The sequence below is a fragment of the Triticum aestivum genome, chromosome 7D, assembly GCF_018294505.1.
Source record: "Triticum aestivum cultivar Chinese Spring chromosome 7D, IWGSC CS RefSeq v2.1, whole genome shotgun sequence".
Lineage (NCBI taxonomy): Eukaryota > Viridiplantae > Streptophyta > Magnoliopsida > Poales > Poaceae > Triticum > Triticum aestivum.
In genome coordinates this window covers 87,710,191-87,729,000 of record NC_057814.1, presented here as the reverse complement: position 1 = coordinate 87,729,000, position 18,810 = coordinate 87,710,191, and the positions used below count along the sequence as shown (strand labels likewise).

Genomic DNA, 18,810 nt, shown 5'->3' with positions numbered 1-18,810 from the left:
TTTCACCCCTCCTCCCTGTCGTCTACCTCGCCCCACCCACCTCAGGCAGAGTCAAGGCAGACCTGTGTCTCTGTTCTTCGCCGCCCAAGGAGAATCCACCAGACGGAGCAAAGGCGGACGAACAGCCCCCTCGCCGTGGAGCTGGTCGACAGCGGCGAGGCTTACCCTCCTCCGTCACTCAGCCGGGGTAACAGCCTGAGTAAGCAAGAGGTACTCACCACAACCACACCTCCAGCATTTACATGTTCGGTCGTAATGCTCGCTCCTCACTGTTCTTAGATCTTGCTCTCATCATATAGGATTTCTATTCAAGGGGCCTTAGTTCTAGAGGGTGAAGATGTCCGATTTATTTAGTGGGATTCAAGCAGCTATGGTTATCAATCGAGTAGAGAACAGTGAGCAGTCACCTGAAGATTGGAATAGCGACTGTGATGGATCCGGTGGTTCATCAGGTTTGCCGGGCACGCCGTGCTTTACGTCCAGGCTTTCTTTGCTCAAAGTTGGTTCAGTCATAGGCCAGTTTAGTGATTTTAAGCGACAGTTAATCAAGGAAACCGGATTTGATGGAATGCTAGAGCTCAAATCATGGCAGAAGATCAGCCTTAAGTACAGCGCTTACCTAATGGATAGGGTTGATGTAGATTCCAGCATAATAAATTTAGAGGGCCAAGGTGTGATTGAATTACGTGACCAACACTTTAATTCTGTTTTTGCCCCCATGTGGCAATACAGTCATAGAAGGTGAAGGCGTGGAGCCGTCAGAAGCATGTATTGAGTACACGCGTGTGGCTGCATCATTTAGCGAAAGAGGCATGCACAGTCTTAAAGCGGCTGAGGCGTACTTAAATCGAGCCATCACAGAATCATCCACACAGATAGAGAAGGACTGTTTCAAGATTGCATTTGTTATTTTTGTAGTCGGTAATGTACTTGCTCCTACTGCTAAGCACGATTATATATCGATAGACTTTTGGGCTGCACTGAATGATATCAGCAAGATAAAGGATTGGAATTGGGGAGGATATGTACTTAAGCATCTGTTTCAAGCTATGAGGAAGTTCAAAGCAGATGTGTCCAAGAGAAACCCAACTGTCCACATAGTTGGCTGTCATCTGTTCCTGCAGGTATTTTTCACTATGTTTTCTTGATCTTCATGAATAATGTTTTTTCCGTACTTTTTGATGTTATTCAGATTCATATGATCATTTGTTTTGGCTAATGGGCTTTGTATCACAACTTTTCGTACTAGATAGTCTTGATCTAGGCGTTCTAAACATGTTGCGAGGTGTAACACCGCGGATAGGTCTGTACAACTATGATGCGATGAAGAAGATGGTGGAAAAAATTACAGTCAATGTTGGTGCGGGTGAAGTTTCCTTCCACGGTGCAACGGTACCCCCCCAGGTGCTAAAATAGATTACTGATTGGAAATGCAATCATTTTCATTCATGACATGCAATGACCATATTCGCAACTCAACGGGTACGGACCGAGCTGTCAGTGAGCAATCTAATTGGCTTCCCTTCTAAGGAATGTCCCACAGCAAAGCCAGCAAAGCCGGCACCGGCTCCCAAGAGGGGAAACGCCACATGCACGCCGATGTTGCGAAGTAGTTATGCCAAAACTGGTCCGCAGGAGTTTTCAAATTACATACGAACACGCTACCCAAGTATAGTAAGTCACTTATATTCAGTCAAGGAGGCATTCAAACATTTTTTGCAGCATCATCTTGTTTTCCCTCGCAACTAACCCAATTTTTATATTTTGATTATCCAGTCAGCGCAGAAGCTTGGTATACTTCTACGGGAGCAGAATGCTCGCGGCCTAGCAAACATATCAGAAATGCGTCAAGCGTTCCAGTCCAATATGTTCAATTTCACAGACAAGCTTATGTCATGCTTAGCAGAGAGTTGCACTTGTTGTAAGGCACATGGCAACAAAAAATGCATCTTGGAAAATGAAGGAACAAATACTTGCGATCCCCCCTCATGTATCAACAGATCAAACTCAATTCAGCATGTCGTTAGCCAGCAAGATTGGACCCCGACTACCAGCACCAGGCAACCCTGGAGGTAAACGATCCATCATGTTTACGTTATGAAATTTGAATGCATATACACGATGATCCAATTTGACACTACCCATTATCCATTTTTGCAGGTTGCCTGTCTGTCAATAGTTCCGTGTCTAGGAAAAGGGATGGCAGTTTATCATCAAGCATACAGTCGGGCACAGCAAAGAAAACATGTTCACGAGAGACAGAGACCGCCCTCGCCGCAATACCAACATGTGGGCAAGACCCACTCAATCATATCCCCATATCCCAGGATGCAACTGTCAAGGAAATCGCGAGCAAAATTGCTGCTTTTTATGATGACCTTACAGCCATCTTGGTTACTTAATATGCTGAGATACGTCCAGCCCCCGGATTCATATTGTTTGGATCAACCACCGATGGAGCACATGTGAAGATCGATCTCCCTCAATGCAAATTTGGAAGAGATCCGTGGGTCGCCGGATCAGTCCCAGTGCCACCAAACCCAACTGTACTCAGGGCCATAAAAGACTGGATGAGTGCAACCTCGATGTTAAACCTTGAGAGGCAAGATCGGCCCCCCTGTGCAGTAATATTTTTACTGAATACTTAGAAGCATTTTTCAGCTTCTCACTTAGTAACTGCATTTCCCCAATGAACCCACTGCAGGAAATGGATCGTGCATCCTAAGCCAAGACTCATAACATTAGAGGGTGTTGAAATCCAGCGTCAGCTTGCATCTAACGATGCAATGACCCATGAGATGGCTACAGCTATTTTTCGCAGGCTTGGGCAAGTTGATTTGTTTTTCTCAAAGGACAGTACTGGACAGATATGGAGGAAATTCGTCGAGCCCGACTTTGCTGTGAGTGTTCCCAGCATCCCCCCTATAATTCACCCCTTTTTTTGCTTTGATGAAAACCCCACCGAACCGCATTTTTGTAGACAACTGTTTTATCGAACGCCGACCCAATGACCATACAATCAATCAGGGCCAGCTTCCAAGAAGGAACATCATCCTGCAACCCAGCTTCGTGCCGAATGGTAGGTCGTGTTATCAGAAGTAGTGTTTAAGTTTGCAATGCCAATCACTGAGATGCCTATCCATATGCAGTGGTACATCCCGACGATACTACCTGATGATTGGACTGTCTATGCTTTTGATATGTTGCGGAAAAGAATAATTGTATTAGACCCAGCAGTTGGCCTGTTTGGCTATAGCAACCGCCGAGTCAGCATGCATGAATTTGTGAGCAACAAACTCCATGCCGCGTTGTTCACATGCCTCCAGAATTTCTTCAGCTCTTGGCATTGTGAATCAAGCCACTGGGGGCACACTTTTCCGATCATAATGAGGGAAAAGATTGAGAAGTATGCTTTTGGCCCATCGACCACTCGACCATCGATCACATTGAGAAGTATGTTTTAACTTGTCCCATTGGCTTTTTTGAATCCACCCAAATGCAGAGAGCAGACTGGGTTGTGTGCCACCTTCTTTGCATGGAATTACGACGGCGACAAGCTACAGACACCACTAAACAAAGTATGTTGTTGTAGCATCATACTCCCATGGAAAATGCGTTTTTTGCTAATCCACACCATCTCTTGCTGCAGGACACACTTGCATCACACAGCAGCCTAATGATCTACGAACTAATGAGGATGCAAGGCAACCAAACTCCAGTGGCAAACGACGTCCTTGAAGCGGTCAAAGTATCGCTCACTGCTCTTTAGAATACTGTTCTAACTACCGAAAATTTCTTCCCAACTGGATTGTATTATAACTAGAGATTACAACCATTTCAGGGGCCACCTGGCCCAAAACTATGTCTGACGATCGGTTACTACTTATTTGTGTCGAGTGCAAATTTCTAGCACATCTGATAGAAACCAAAGTTCATATGCGACTAGTTCACACTAGTTTACCACATACATTCGGAGGTACAAGTTCAACTTCTAGGACACAAACAAAGGCAAGTACTCAACAACAGCTGATGGGCTGCTAGGGTTACAACTATCACATCTAGAACACAAGCTTTTTTGTGTGGATGCAGTTAAAAGATCACTGCTCCTAACCAAAGAAGCACTTGTAACAGACTGCTGCCAGCAGCATGAACAGTGCAAACCCCTTCACATAGCCAGTCCTTGATTCACAGCTAAATTGTCTATAGGAGCAGGAGGTAGTTCTAGCTGGGTAGAGCGGTGTTGTGCTACCACACTTGTTGCAGCTCGTAACTCTGAGTTGATCCTCTCTAAGTGACGCACCTTGTCGTGGAGATCAATGAGGAGTTGTTTGAGGAACGGATCCTCAATAGGATCGTCATGCCACACGTACATTTCACAGCCTCCAGTCTGACGGGATTTGACCACAAAATAACGTCAGCATGTATGAATCATAGATCAGCCAACAAGTTTTAGTAGAACACATACCCGCGACTTGGCGCATGTCTTGTATCTTCTTCCAGGGTTATCATCGCTCCAGGAGATCCACATGGCGGCCTTGGGTCTCTCCTTGCACTAGCATGCCGTCGCTGGTTCGTAGTCAAGAGGACCCACCCTGTATGGCACCGGCGACCTGCTTGGGGCAGCCCAGCGCCTCTAGGATGAACAAGCAGACCTTGAGCTCGAAGAGAAAGAGGACGACATCTGTTTGGGAAGTTTTGATGCTGGTGGAGTGAAGCCCAACGCAGTTTAGCCGACGTGGTGTATATATAGCCAAGGGCTCCCACCAACGGTCACCTTTCGGAAGCAGTGGTGGGCAACGGCTCTCACCGGTGTTTTTGAATTCACCTGCATGGCAGACCCGTCACGTGCCAAGGGAGCTGCTTCCAGAGCCATCCACGGTGATTTTCGGGGAGTAAACTTAACACTTAAAAACAACACAAGTTCAACCATGATAAATTCCGGCACACACCATTCATAGAAACAAACATTGATTAGTCATAGGTTTCAATGGCTGGTACAGTTCCATGCCAAAATACTTAGACAAGCACCACATAGGTTCAACACATAGCACATTGCAAAGCCCAGCACACAATGGGCTTACAGAACTGTCAACAAGACAACTACAAAAAAGGTACAACTTCCATCCTCACCGGATATAATCAAACATGTCCTTGCACGCAGCAGCTCCAAAAGGGTGACATGTCGACAACATGGAGTCAAGTGTTCTACTCCTCCACCTCCACTTCCTCCATGAATCCTGGGTGAGGAGCGGTGTTGCCCGAGCAGGGAATTGTCTCATAGAGCATCCTTTTCCGACGCAGGGGAAGACCAACCTTTTTCCAACACACATGAACAAAACGTTCAGTTGATCATTACTTTCATTATGAGCACTAATTCATGAAGGAACCAAGATCATGTAGGTTGGTGCTTACTTCAGGAACGGCTTCCTCTAGCTCGTAAGCATTGAAGTTGTCCGCATAGTGCGCAATGTAGCCAGGCGATTCACCGCTGCAGATCACAATATAAGAGGAAGATTGTTAGCAGCCCACTTAGCAATATAAGAGCGCGGAATGATGTAGACTTGCACACACCTGCCACAAGCTATGTGCATATCAATGTTGTACCGAACAGTCCATTTGGAGATATCCATCTCCCAGTCATCAAACAGGATGGTGGCCAGGATTTTAAGCCCTTTAAGCAGCATGCGCACGGTCGCCCCGTGCTTCCTCTCGTACACTGGTGACCCCACCTGCATGTACAATGGGTCCATCACCGTGACCCTGGTCAGCTCCATGTCGAAGGCGTACAGGGACCAGTCGTTAGCAAGCCACACAGGGAACAAGAGCTGCAATCAAATGCAGGCAGTTTTCAGTGTCCCAGCCATAAAGAAGAAATGCAGCTGCTAGTAGGATTGAACGTACCAGACAACACATGCAGAGTGGGAAACCAAGCTTGGACGTCGAAAGCATCGCAATGAGCACAGCACGGGCGTTGTCAGTATCAATATTTTCAATGTGGAGCTGCAAACAAAATACACGCACGCAGATCTTTCAGTTTGAATCACCATTCACACCCTTTTTCAAAATCATTTTCCTGCACATGATGAACTTACCACAACATCAGGTGGTAGCAATCCTCTCCAGTTTGGGAGATCAACGCTCTGCATCATGCTCCTCTCCCCGTCGTTCCAGCCACGCACCCAGGCATCAAGGCCATTGTACATCATCTCACCATGCAAACTGAATTGGTACTTCATCTTATGCCCATCTATCCGTAGCACCGTGGGGGTGTGATGCTCGAACCAAGTCCTGTTTAGGGACAACAATTAATTCCACTGTTAGCATGAGTCAAATCCGCTCTCTCCACATGCACATGTGCAAGCATTGGAAACAAACGCACCTGCTGAGCTCAGAAGCCTGACTGAGAAGTTCAACGCTCACGTACAAATCCAGGCATACGTGGTTAGGGTAGAAAAAATGTTATAGATCCAGCTCAAATGGAGAGTAGCCGTAATCACGTGCAGGTGGCAAAGCAGGAACAACCGCTGCAAGCACGTCAGCGGGGACACGATTAGCTACCTGACTTGCAATTTGCTTGAATAAGTGAACCATGTGTTTTTGTACTAACCAAGAGGGACCGGGTTGCTTTGTTCCCCATTACCAGGCAGTGCCAAACTCCTGTTCCCTATTTGTGTGGTTGTGGCAATTCCTGCAAGCCCATCATTTTGCATCTGCAAAGCATCCGGCACAACTGCTGCGCAGACCAAAAAATGATCAAGTTCTCATTATAAGAACAATGTAATTTTGCGAGCGACATTCATTTAACTCATCGGTTTTACATCATTACCTTCAGTCATATCAGTGTCTACAGACGCAACCACCGGATGATGGACAGGCACATGATCTCTAGAGGAAGAACCTGCCACGCCAAGCACCTCATGCATGGTTGTCTGTCTACTGCACCTGCGGTAGACCACTGTTTTGCAAGGTTTGGCAAGGCAAGCATGTGAGCACATGCAAACTGTATATCATTAATTCATTTTTGTATCCATGTTAAGGATAGCGTCACTTACCGTCAATAGCCGGCCCCTTGCCTTTGCGGTCCACAATCATAGGCTTATCCTCTGGTTCATCAACGGGCTCCTGGACAGCAGTTTCTACATAAAAAAACAAGGCATGCTCGAATTAGTCTACCATATAACCACCTCACATAACCAAGTCAACTTCAAAATCGTCAGTCTCCGTTATTACCTTTGCCAAGCAAACCCACAAGCACCCCAGGGCATGCATTCAGGTCAGGTCCTTGCACCCCCGTGGTTGCAGCAGCCACACCATGCAATTCTGCTAAATACATCCAACAAAACGGTGATCAGCTTTTTGGTGGCCCACCAACAATTTTCTGAATAATTTTTTTGGCTCCTTTCTTTTAAAGTGGTAGTACGCACCTGGCTGGACACGTGTCGCCTCGTTAGCAACAACCACTGACATCAAAGACCTCGCAGCTTCGCGTGAAGTTTCAGCCAGATCTTGGGCAACAACTAAGAAATAAACGAGAGCCAAATCAACTTTCTTCGGGGCATGGTAATCAAGTGCCACATCAAGACACCCGAACACGACCACGCTTCCATGCCCCACGCATCGCATGCATGTATGGCCCATGCATTGCATGCATGCAGGATCAAACAAACCGGTGCCTAGCGCTCACGCATGCATGTATGCTCTCCCCCACGCACACGTACACAAAAGGTAATTACGTTTCTGGATCGATAGAGATAGAAGATTACCTGTCATCGTCCTGGGACGATGCGAGGTCTTGCTCACGTTAGGAAATGCTGCCGCCATTGGAGCTTGTCTCTTCACACGCTCCATGAAATCACCAAGAGTGTCCTCGAGGTCTCTGTGCCGTTTAGCATCCGCCTTGTTCCTGATTTCTTCAAACACTTTGTCCTGTGTCTCCTCAACCATCTTGAGGAATTCATCCTCACGTTGCTTCAGGCGATGTTGCACTGCTTCCTTCATGGCATCAAGAATCTACAACAGGAGACAACAAGAAGACAACACAAGTAGTTAATACTTGAGGACAAAACAGCAAGTTCGGCCACAAAGGGAACAAGTGTAGATGGCTAACCTCTTGGCTTATCGCTGGCTCATGGGCCACGCCAAATCCAGGGGGAGCGGCATGCACACTAGGACTCGGCGTGGTCTAGGCTTGGGCTTGAGCCGGGCTAGCCGAAACGACATTAAATGCCGGCGATCTAGGAACATCCGCAGCCTGCAAGGGAACAATCGAACTGGATCTTAGCAACTATACTATATTTATTGAACTCGCATTAAAGAAGAAGAAATGTACCTCAAACCCAGCATCCACACCATTCCTTGCTGCATGCTTTTTGATCTGCAGTTTCAATATCATATCCGAGTACGATGCTAGCCGAGGGAATGGCAGCACCTCGCGTCCCCCTCCATCCTGTGCTCATGGTAATCGCAAAAAATGATCTACGTTCATTTGGAAAAAAATGCAGTCAGAAGCTTGATTGCACAACACAATGATTTTGGAAGTAGTAAACCGATAAGCATTATTGCTAACCTGTGGGACAACAAGGCACCCTTGCAGACTAAGCTGAGCTGGCTCATGTAGTAGATCCTCCCTCAGCTTGGCCGCACCCTCTCTTAGACCCTCCACGACGTAATCGCAGAAATCATAGTCGGAGATTTGATTTGGCTCAGCTAGCATGGGCAGCAGTTCATTGGCAATTTTTGGGTGTGCTCCCCTAGGTAGGAGAAACAAGGACGCGGCTATGATTGTACACGCCACCATCATCTTTTCTTTCTCTGCTCCTACTATGGCCACCTTGCTTGCGTTCTGGATGATTTTCTTAACTCTAACCACAGGAATCTTACAAGTGCGAGCCATGTTTGTCTCTAAGATCGCATGCAAGTTCTCTAGCAACCGTTCTCGGTCTACTAAGCAAGCGCCGCCCGGGATATCTATCTTCCTACCACATGGATTCAACCCTAAGCACTTTGCTACCTCCCTAGAGTTCACCTCAATGTAATCCCCATCTCCCATGTCCATCTTCATGGTTTTGGGATCGATCCTAGCTAAGAGGGACATGCTAAAGATACGGTTGTTGTTCCCCATATCCTTTATCTTGCACATTTCTTCCATCCCTACCCTGGAAAACACACCTTTGATGTTTGGATTCCATTCTCCGGCGATGGAATGGAGCAGCCCGGCATTGTACGCCGTGTTCAGTGTGGGCACCTTCTTGGCGGCCTGCATGGTCGAGGAAGAAGCTCCATCTGGCACAGCAGGAGGCGAGGAGAGCTTGGCCCGACGCCCCATCTCCAGCAGCAAACTGCATAATGTCACACAACGAAGAAAGTGGAGCAAGTGAGAAACTTGAGAGAATGGATCCGCGGAAGGAAGAAGAAAACCGAGAAGCCATGGAAGGACTAGTACAAACCTTTGGTTCCTCTCCTCCCGTCCGAACGCCAGATGGAGTGGTGCCTTGTCTCTGTGCTGCAGTCTTGGGCACAGGGAGCATGTTATATACACATGCGCCGGTACAGGGCGATAGTGTGCTCACGTCCACACCCTGGACAAGTGGTTATAAAATGGTCCATGTACGCCTATGATAGGCATCACACCTCCCTCGCCCTTTTATCTCGTTTTTTAGATTTGTTTAGCAAGTCGCACAGCACCACTCAACTCGTTTAATTCAGGGTAACATACACATCTACGAATAAACAAAACAATTTGCACGCAAATGTTCCAGCCCGCAAGTTTAATCAGTATCTCACATGCAAATTTAAATAATACTCAATGGCCAGACCTTTTTCATTTTAGCGACACACACACAGTGAGAATGAAACTGAAAAATGCACGTGGCGAACAACACCACTAACACCTTGAAGTACGTTTAGTTGACATTCTAAGCAACACACACGGCCTCAAACACTTGCATGCATCAACCTAATACATTATGTCGTCATATCCTTGGACGCTTGCATGGAGGGCTCTCAGCGTCATCTTCCTCACACCCAGCTTCAGCATCCCACGTCCCTGACATGTGATCCCCATCCAACAGCTTGCATGCACCCACCGGCCCCGCATGCCCCATGCAAGGGTCAAAATCCGCTGTCTCTTCCTCCAACCACAACTGCGGGATCTCCGTGTCCGGATCAGCCCGCGAACAAAATGTTTTGATCCTCATGGATTAGAACACATGCACATGTTTGCACAATACCGGTAGGAAAAGCTAATCAAAACTCACATTTTCAAATGATGCACCACCGGAAACAACATCTTCTTCGGCCCCCGCGCCTTGCGCCATCACACTAGCCTACGCGTGTCAATGTAAGCATTTGTTTTTAGTCAAGTGAAAACAATGCTAAATCACTCAAAATTATGGTAGAAGCAAAGACCTCGTCGACCAGACTGTCAACTACAGATGAAGGATCAGGGAAAACGAGAGCATCCAGCCCTACAGCTTCACTAACCACCTGCACGGCATGCATGATCAAATGTAAGCTTTGCGCAGTAGATGACTCGATGGACATGGTTAACTCCCAAGTGAAGTTACTAACCTGCACCCCGCCCACTGTCAAGGTGGAGCCAGATGTTTCGGTCAGCTCTGAAGTTGGCGAAACTGTGCTGCTTGGCGCCATCTCTACTCTCGTTTGGATCGATTTCCACTCCCCCGCGCCACGTACATATATAGACAACGAAAATTTTCGTTTTCCCTCCTGAGCAAGCACATTCAAAATTCAAACCAACATGGTGGGATGGTAGCCGAGGTTGGAAATTTGAATTATGTGGATGGGAAGCACACATGCCACGCCTAGCCTTTCTCCCACCTATCGCCCATGGCTCTCTGTGCGCATTTATACCGGGAACAGATGGACGGCGCAATGTATCTGTGCACACATCTTGTCACCAACTGCCCGGCCTTTCGCAGCACGAAAAGGAGCGTCATCATGCCCACCATTAAAAGTTTTCGGGAGCAGTGTTTCCATCACCTGTCAACTCGCATAGCCAATGGCATGCATCGCCTAAGCATGGGCAACGCTCCCCTCCCCCAACGCCCCCATGCCATCCATGAGAACAAGCCATCTAGCCGAGCAAGGCACAGGCACAACACAACACTCAGTGACTCACCCCAAAAAAATTGGTCAATTTTTTTTATCTATTGTTCCGGAGAAAACAAATAATCACGCGCGGAGCAAATATCCATCTCTGGCGATTTTGTTTTTTCTAACGAAAAACATAGCCTGATGCCACGGCCAACCAAATTTCATCTCATGCCATACCTGTTCTTGTAGTTAACAATTCGCCAATCGAGAGAGGGTGTGGCCATTCAATGCATGTACCATTCGCCAGGCACATCTGTCTCCGTCAGACCAGGCGTGCTCACCCGTGAGGTAGTGAATGGGCCTAGTCAAAGCTATGATCGTGGCCCTGTCAACTCGTCGTTCACCGTCGCACGTCCCTTTGCCTACCTGTCAGGATTCATCGTCATGTACACATGGGAGCCATAGATTTGCGAGATCAGAGTTCTTGGATTTGCTTTTTTTAGGGCAGGCTGGACCGTTTGACGCACATTTGTTGTAACGGTCACAATCAAAGCCAACGAAAATGCAAGCTCATCTAAACATCATCCTGGTGATCGATCCAACACAGTCCCCAGCACACCCATGCAAACAAAACAGTGTCTCGGATGAAACCAACACAAACATGAAAAAAAATCAGTGTCTCAAATGAAACCAACGTTTGAAGCATTAAAACAAATTCTAAATTGTCAACAGGATGTTAACGATCCCATCACAAATTCATAATAATTCATCCCTGATAATGAAAACAGTATCCACCGAGCCAACATACTAAGTTCCTCAGAGAAAGTTGGGTTCAAAAGGTCCAGACTTCTTCGTGCCACAAGCATTGCGACGATGCCCAAGCACACCACAATTTGTACACTTCGGCAATTTCCTTGGCATTTTCGGCACGTCGCCTCTCTCAGGGCAAGTGGTGCTCTTGTGCCCTTGCCCCCTGCAGATAGTACAAAACCTTGATCTCTTCAAATGTTGCTCATACGGAGCTTTGTCTCGGCTAGTTGTCGGTCTCCCTCTCGGGCGTTTATTCTGCTGCCCAATGATCCCTGAACAACTTGTTTCACCATCACAAGCAGGCCTTGTGCTGCCCCCTTCTACCTGAAGCGCCCCTGGGTGCTCCTGAACTAAAACCTGATTTTGTTGCTCCCTTTCTGCTAGCCCCATCCCGTCCTTTTCGGCGCTTAATGGTCATAAAAACATCATAGCACTTAACATTGCTATCGCCAAGCAGCACACACTCTAGTGCCTTCGTGTACATTGTGTGATGTCTGAATGTATTGCTGGAAGGAGGCCCTCTGTCTTTCTGGTATCGGACCAAATGTGCAGGGAGAACATCATTTGTATCTCTTGTCCAGTGTTTCATTATATGCTTCTCTGGTATCTTTGACAGGTGGAAGTGGACCATAACCTGCATAGCAAACAACAAATTATTTTCATTCCCTTTCATCGTGAACAAACCGAGTACGAATCAGATGAAAATGTTGATCTGCAATGCATGGCAACAAACCAACCCAGCGTGTTCAAACATGCCGCACTCACAACTGAAAAAACTCTCTTCATCATCCACTTCGATTGTGAACTCACCCTTACTCCATTTCTCTCTTGCTGCAGCATCTACATGTGTTGATCTATAAACCTTCCTTGGTACAATCTCATCCAATACATGTGCACCACACTTATACAGCTCTTCACCGAACTTCTCAAACATAGCTCTCGTGTACACCTTGCTAGCATGCCTCTCTAATGGCAGGTTATTTCTAAGCGACACAACACTCTGCAAAACAAACACACCACATATTAGTAATTGGCAAAATCTTTATCATGAGACAGAACATGCACAAAATCTGTAGCATCTGCAAAGGGAACAATTACCAGCAATGTTCTCTTCTCCTGGAAGCTCTGCTCCGACTCCCTGTTAAATTGGAGTTTCTCAAATTGTTTCAAAAATAGGTGCATAGGACACCCTGGCGGCACGTAACCTTTCAACATGTGATTTGCACTCTCACTCCGATGTGTGCTAGTCATTTTCGCACAAAACACTCCTCTAAAATATGGCTTTGCCCACTTATGGTGCACCTCATATATCTGCGTCAAGAATGGATGCTTCTTCAGGGAGTACCTTTCCAGCATCAGCTGCCAACCAGCTTCAAATTCTTCCTCTGTGATCATGTGATGGACTAGCTTGTGGAACTCCATCTTAAAGTCACTATTCTTGCTCCATAGCACACCCATCGACTCCTTTGATTTCTTCAGAACATGCCACTTGCACCAACGGTGTACTGTGTTTGGTAGTTCAGCCTCGATAGCCAGCTTGATCTGCATGATCTGCATTGTTATAGTCGAACCCACAATCAGTTGGTTAGAACTCTACTATTTGTACAACAGAAACAGCTGCATGTATCCAGTGGCAAAAAAACAGAGCTTGAGAGGGATACTAACCAGTTAGGATTGTCTGTGGGTGTTTCCCGCCCACCATACGGATGAACTCTTTAAAAATCCACTTGAACGTCTCCTCCTTCTCATCCCTCATCATGGCACCACCAAAAATTATGCTTTGGAAGTGGTTGTTTACACCAACAAACAACCCAAACGGCATGTCATAAAGATTAGTACGTTAAGTTGTATCAAATGTGATTGCATCTCCGAAACACCTGTACTGGTCAAAACCTCTGCTTGTTACCCACATTAGTGTCTTTACCCTGCTCTCCCCATCCACTTGCACCGTGTAATTGAAGTCAGGATCGTTAGCTTTCATTTCAGCTAGAATCGCCATCGTCTTGACTGCATCCATGTCAGACTATTCTCTATTCAACTTTCGGCACAGAGTCTTCAAAGACCTCTTGGTAAATGGCACTTTATCCACTGTCCCGAAAAAACATCCAACAATGCTACACTTTCCCCAGCCCCACATTGTTGTCTCTCAGCTGTTTCACTAGATCTTTTGTGTATTTGTTTATATGCTTATGCGACTTCCAATGCATTTTATGGCCACAGGTCAACGACAACGGGTGGTTATGATCATCCTTGTGTTCTGCTATATACCAGCCCTTGTCGTTCGACCGCAGCAGCCTAATCATGGCATTGCATCCGCACCTGGTCGAGCGGCTATTTTCCCTCAACGGTTTCCCCTGCAAAGATAAAACGACAAGAAGAAATGCCGCCAGTCGCACAGGATCCACAATGACAGAACAATCAGACAGCTTAGGATGCGAATAAATTTGCCAGTTGTTCAATTAACATACCGCACAAGCGCACACAATCTCTTGCATGCATCTCTTCCTTTCAACATTCAATCTGCTCTTGGCAAGTCTAACACCAAACCCGCACTCCCACGAATACAGATTATAGAATTCATAAGCTTCATCCAACGAGTCAAAACTTGTCCCAATGCTTGGGTACACAACAGTTCCATCCCTCTTCTCTGCATAAGCACGGACAGACAATTCCAGAGCTGATATCATGTTCGGATTCATCTCCCTCTCCTCGGGAGCTTTTCCAACCCTGACCCTGCATAAGCATCTCAGGATGAGACGACACACATGAAAGAATTAATGAGTACCTTGTTATTTTTGAAAGTACACTAATAGTCACATAAAGAGCCGGCGGGACACGACACACATTAACAAACGTGCATATCATATCCGGCACAGGCAGTTCACAGTTTCTCAAAAATCAACAAAAACAGCTCCCGGCATCATGTAGACTAATCAACTGGCATCCACATAAATATAATCAACTATGCAATCCAACCTAGAAAAATGCATTGAGAACACATCAGCATTACAGACTCTCTCAAACTAAACAACCCGTCCAGAACAGCCTGAATCAAATTCTAATGCTTCATGAACTAATCAACTATGCAATCCAACCTAGAAAAATGCATTGAGAACACATCAGCAGTACAAACTCTCTCAAACTAAACAACCCGTCCAGAACAGCCTGAATCAAATTCTAATGCTTCATGAACTTCAGCAACAGTAAACCCCATAGCTCACTGCCAAAATTTTACGTGCCTGGGAACCTAACAAATATGGAAATAAACTGCTTCGCCGCTACATCCGAATATAATGTGCCTCGTTAGTGAACCCAAACAACAACATATACCACGCATACACCAATCAGCACGTTTCTATGCCTAAGAACGTAGAAATGGTCCAGATTTAAGATTGCAGAACAACAGACAAAAAAGAAATAGAGGTGATTGATTTTCACTTACCTGCGCATCCAGCCGCTGGTGGCTTCAGAGCACACCTCGCCCACCCCTGCATCCACAGGCGGCCGCGCACAGCCGGCAGCACAGACAGCGCCTTTTGGGACGCTCATGGAATCCTGTGACTCCACTGGGAAGAAAGAACCGCTCATTACCCCGGGCGCAACACACATCCTGTGAATCGACGGAGCCGCAAATCAGTTAGGAATACCTAAAATCAGTGCCAGTTTCTACCAATGGTTGTTTGCCGGAGAGGGGAACAAAACGTACCCATTAACCTCGACGCCATTGGTAGACATCCGGCCGGCGATAGAACAGCACGGCCGCCGCTGTTTGACGAACTGATGCAGATTGGGACGGGGGAGACGACCCGCTGTGTGGCTCTCGTTTATCCAACGCAGCCCCGGCGTGCGAGGGGGTGTGTTGGAGAAGATTCTCTCACATGTGCTATTTCGAACGACTGGTCATGGGCCCTGACCTTGGTCCAAGCAAATGACACGGGGGCACAGTCAGTTTCGATGGGCCGCACACAATACGCCTACAATTCGCTAGTCGTATCGTGGGCTGTATTTCACTCCATAGGCCTGCCACACATTGACGGGGGTGCATATCCCAAGGCCCAAACCAACATCCACGATACTGGCCTGCCTGTGGCTCGGCCTCTGAAAATCCGCACTCTAGGACTCCCCTCTTTCCTACTCCTACTAGAAGGGGGAAAGGAAGGGGGAGAGGGAGAAGGAAAGGGGGGCGCCGCCCCCCTCTCCTAGTCCAATTTGGACCAGAGGGGGAGGGGCGTGCGGCCTGCCCTAGGCCAGCCCTCTCTCTCTCCACTAAGGCCCATAAGGCCCACTATTTCTCCCGAGGGGGTTCCGGTAACCCTCCGGCCCTCCGGTTTTCTCCGAAACCACCCGGAACACTTCCGGTGTCCGAATGTAGTCGTCCAATATATCGATATTTATGTCTCGACCATTTCGAGACTCCTCGTCATGTCCGTGATCATATCCGGGACTTCGAACTACCTTCGGTACATCAAAACACAAAAACTCATAATACCGACCGTCACCGAACTTTAAGCGTGCGGACCCTACGGGTTCGAGAACTATGTAGACATGACCGAGACACGTCTCCGGTCAATAACCAATAGCGGAACCTGGATGCTCATATTGGCTCCCACATATTCTACGAAGATCTTTATCGGTCAAACCGCATAACAACATACGTTGTTCCCTTTGTCATCGGTATGTTACTTGCCCGAGATTCGATCATCGGTATCTCAATACCTAGTTCAATCTCGTTACCGACAAGTCTCTTTACTCGTTCCGTAATACATCATCCCGCAACTAACTCATTAGTTACAATGCTTGCAAGGCTTATAGTGATGTGCATTACGGAGTGGGCCTAGAGATACCTCTCCGACAATCGGAGTGACAAATCCCAATCTCGATATATGCCAACTCAACAAGTACCTTTGGAGACACCTGCCGAGCACCTTTATAATCACCCAGTTACGTTGTGACGTTTGGTAGCACACAAAGTGTTCCTCTGGTATTCGGGAGTTGCATAATCTCATAGTCATAGGAACATGTATAAGTCATGAAGAAAGCAATAGCAACATACTAAACGATCAAGTGCTAAGCTAACGGAATGGGTCAAGTCAATCACATCATTCTCCTAATGATGTGATCCTGTTTATCAATTGACAACTCATGTCTATGGTTAGGAAACATAACCATCTTTGATCAACGAGCTACTCAAGTAGACGCATACTAGTGACACTCTGTTCGTCTATGTGTTCACACATGTACCATGTTTCCGGTTAATACAATTCTAGCATGAATAATAAACATTTATCATGATATAAGGAAATAAATAATAACTTTATTATCACCTCTAGGGCATATTTCCTTTAGTCTCCCACTTGCACTAGAGTCAATAATCTAGATTACACAGTAATGATTCTAACACCCATGGAGTCTTGGTGCTGATCATGTTTTGCTCGTGGAAGAGGCTTAGTCAACGGGTCTGCAACATTCAGATCCGTATGTATCTTGCAAATCTCTATGTCTCCCACCTGGACTTGATCCCGGTTGGAGTTGAAGCGTCTCTTGATGTGCTTGGTTCTCTTGTGAAATCTGGATTCCTTTGCCAAGGCAATTGCACCAGTATTGTCACAAAAGATTTTCATTGGACCCGATGCTCTAGGTATGACACCTAGATCGGATATGAACTCCTTCATCCAGACTCCTTCATTTGCTACTTCCGAAGCAACTATGTATTCCGCTTCACACATAGATCCCGCCACTACGCTTTGTTTAGAACTGCTCCAACTGACAGCTCCACCGTTCAATATAAACACGTATCCGGTTTGCGATTTAGAATCGTTCGGATCAGTGTCAAAGCTTGCATCGACTAACCATTTACGACGAGTTCTTTGCCACCTCCATACATGAGAAACATATCCTTAGTCCTTTTCAGGTATTTTAAGATGTTCTTGACCGCTGTCCAGTGATCCACTCCTGGATTACTTTGGTACCTCCCTGGTAAACTAATAGCAAGGCACACATCAGGTCTGGTACACAGCATTGCATACATGATAGAGCCTATGGCTGAAGCATAGGGAACATCTATCATTTTCTCTCTATCTTCTGCAGTGGTAGGGCATTGAGTCTTACTCAACTTCACACCTTGTAACACAGGCAAGAACCCTTTCTTTGCCTGATCCATTTTGAACTTTTTCAAAACGTTGTCAAGGTATGTGCTTTGTGAAAGTCCAATTAAGCGTCTTGATCTATCTCTATAGATCTTGATGCCCAATATGTAAGCAGCTTCACCGAGGTCTTTCATTGAAAAACTCTTATTCAAGTATCCTTTTATGCTATCCAGAAATCCTATATCATTTCCAATCAACAATATGTCATCCACATATAATATTAGAATTGCTACAGAGCTCCCACACACTTTCTTGTAAATACATGCTTCTCCAAAAGTCTGTATAAAACCATATGCTTTGATCACACTATCAAAACGTTTATTCCAACTTCGAGAGGCTTGCACCAGTCCATAAATGGATCGCTGGAGCTTGCACACTTTGTTAGCACCCTTTGGATCGATAAAACCTTGAGGTTGCATCATATACAACTCTTCTTCCAGAAATCCATTCAGGAATGCAGTCTTTACATCCATTTGCCAAATTTCATAATCATGAAATGCGACAATAGATAATATGATTCGGACGGACTTAAGCATCGCTACGGGTGAAAAAGTCTCATCGTAGTCAACTCCTTGAACTTGTCGAAAACCTTTCGCGACAAGTCGAGCTTTGTAGACAGTAACATTACCATCAGCGTCTGTCCTCTTCTTGAAGATCCATTTATTCTCGATGGCTTGCCGATCATCAGGCAAGTCAACCAAAGTCCACACTTTGTTCTCATACATGGATCCCATCTCGGATTTCATGACCTCAAGCCATTTTGTGGAATCTGGGCTCATCATCGCTTCCTCATAATTCG

General features: G+C 46.3%; 3 protein-coding genes and 1 long non-coding RNA gene across 13 annotated transcripts; 1 reads left to right on the top strand and 3 right to left on the bottom strand.

Annotated features, from left to right (window-relative positions):
- Positions 1 to 3,914, top strand: LOC123168168 (uncharacterized). Of its 2 annotated transcripts, none has more exons than XM_044586040.1 (10): positions 1 to 210; positions 300 to 1,124; positions 1,254 to 1,674; positions 1,777 to 2,072; positions 2,161 to 2,602; positions 2,705 to 2,900; positions 2,981 to 3,079; positions 3,150 to 3,406; positions 3,503 to 3,578; positions 3,650 to 3,914. In XM_044586040.1, exons 5-10 carry the CDS (start codon positions 2,571 to 2,573, stop codon positions 3,767 to 3,769), a joined length of 780 nt encoding a protein of 259 aa, XP_044441975.1. In that variant the 5' UTR covers positions 1 to 210; positions 300 to 1,124; positions 1,254 to 1,674; positions 1,777 to 2,072; positions 2,161 to 2,570; the 3' UTR covers positions 3,770 to 3,914. The 2 variants fall into 2 exon arrangements, with proteins under 2 accessions (XP_044441975.1, XP_044441974.1); XM_044586039.1 differs by having other exon boundaries at positions 1,250 to 1,674.
- On the bottom strand, positions 3,915 to 4,763 carry LOC123168169 (uncharacterized). Its single transcript, XR_006484230.1, has 2 exons — positions 4,466 to 4,763; positions 3,915 to 4,387 (listed from the first exon to the last, which is right to left on the bottom strand). It is a non-coding gene; the product is annotated as an uncharacterized lncRNA (long non-coding RNA).
- Positions 4,764 to 4,957: 194 nt separating this feature from the next.
- On the bottom strand, positions 4,958 to 9,729 carry LOC123168895 (uncharacterized). Of its 4 annotated transcripts, none has more exons than XM_044586757.1 (12): positions 9,447 to 9,729; positions 8,567 to 9,338; positions 8,330 to 8,475; positions 8,108 to 8,251; positions 7,764 to 8,010; positions 7,425 to 7,517; positions 7,231 to 7,323; positions 7,053 to 7,136; positions 6,827 to 6,955; positions 6,608 to 6,730; positions 6,380 to 6,524; positions 6,093 to 6,288 (listed from the first exon to the last, which is right to left on the bottom strand). In XM_044586757.1, exons 5-11 carry the CDS (start codon positions 7,996 to 7,998, stop codon positions 6,460 to 6,462), a joined length of 822 nt encoding a protein of 273 aa, XP_044442692.1. In that variant the 5' UTR covers positions 7,999 to 8,010; positions 8,108 to 8,251; positions 8,330 to 8,475; positions 8,567 to 9,338; positions 9,447 to 9,729; the 3' UTR covers positions 6,093 to 6,288; positions 6,380 to 6,459. The 4 variants fall into 4 exon arrangements, with proteins under 4 accessions (XP_044442693.1, XP_044442692.1, XP_044442690.1 ...); XM_044586755.1 differs by having other exon boundaries at positions 6,608 to 6,733; positions 7,231 to 7,320; positions 9,447 to 9,725; XM_044586754.1 differs by having other exon boundaries at positions 6,608 to 6,733; positions 9,447 to 9,724.
- Positions 9,730 to 11,700: 1,971 nt separating this feature from the next.
- On the bottom strand, positions 11,701 to 15,738 carry LOC123165458 (protein FAR1-RELATED SEQUENCE 5). 6 transcript variants are annotated; one of them, XM_044583103.1, is made up of 7 exons: positions 15,572 to 15,738; positions 15,308 to 15,475; positions 14,334 to 14,598; positions 13,531 to 14,219; positions 12,964 to 13,416; positions 12,631 to 12,865; positions 11,701 to 12,499 (listed from the first exon to the last, which is right to left on the bottom strand). In XM_044583103.1, the coding sequence occupies exons 5-7, from the start codon at positions 13,411 to 13,413 to the stop codon at positions 12,426 to 12,428; spliced, it is 759 nt and encodes a 252-aa protein (XP_044439038.1). In that variant the 5' UTR covers positions 13,414 to 13,416; positions 13,531 to 14,219; positions 14,334 to 14,598; positions 15,308 to 15,475; positions 15,572 to 15,738; the 3' UTR covers positions 11,701 to 12,425. The 6 variants fall into 6 exon arrangements, with proteins under 6 accessions (XP_044439038.1, XP_044439041.1, XP_044439039.1 ...); XM_044583106.1 differs by having other exon boundaries at positions 12,676 to 12,865; positions 15,572 to 15,732; XM_044583104.1 differs by having other exon boundaries at positions 14,334 to 15,475.
- Between the last annotated feature and the right edge of the window lie 3,072 nt (positions 15,739 to 18,810).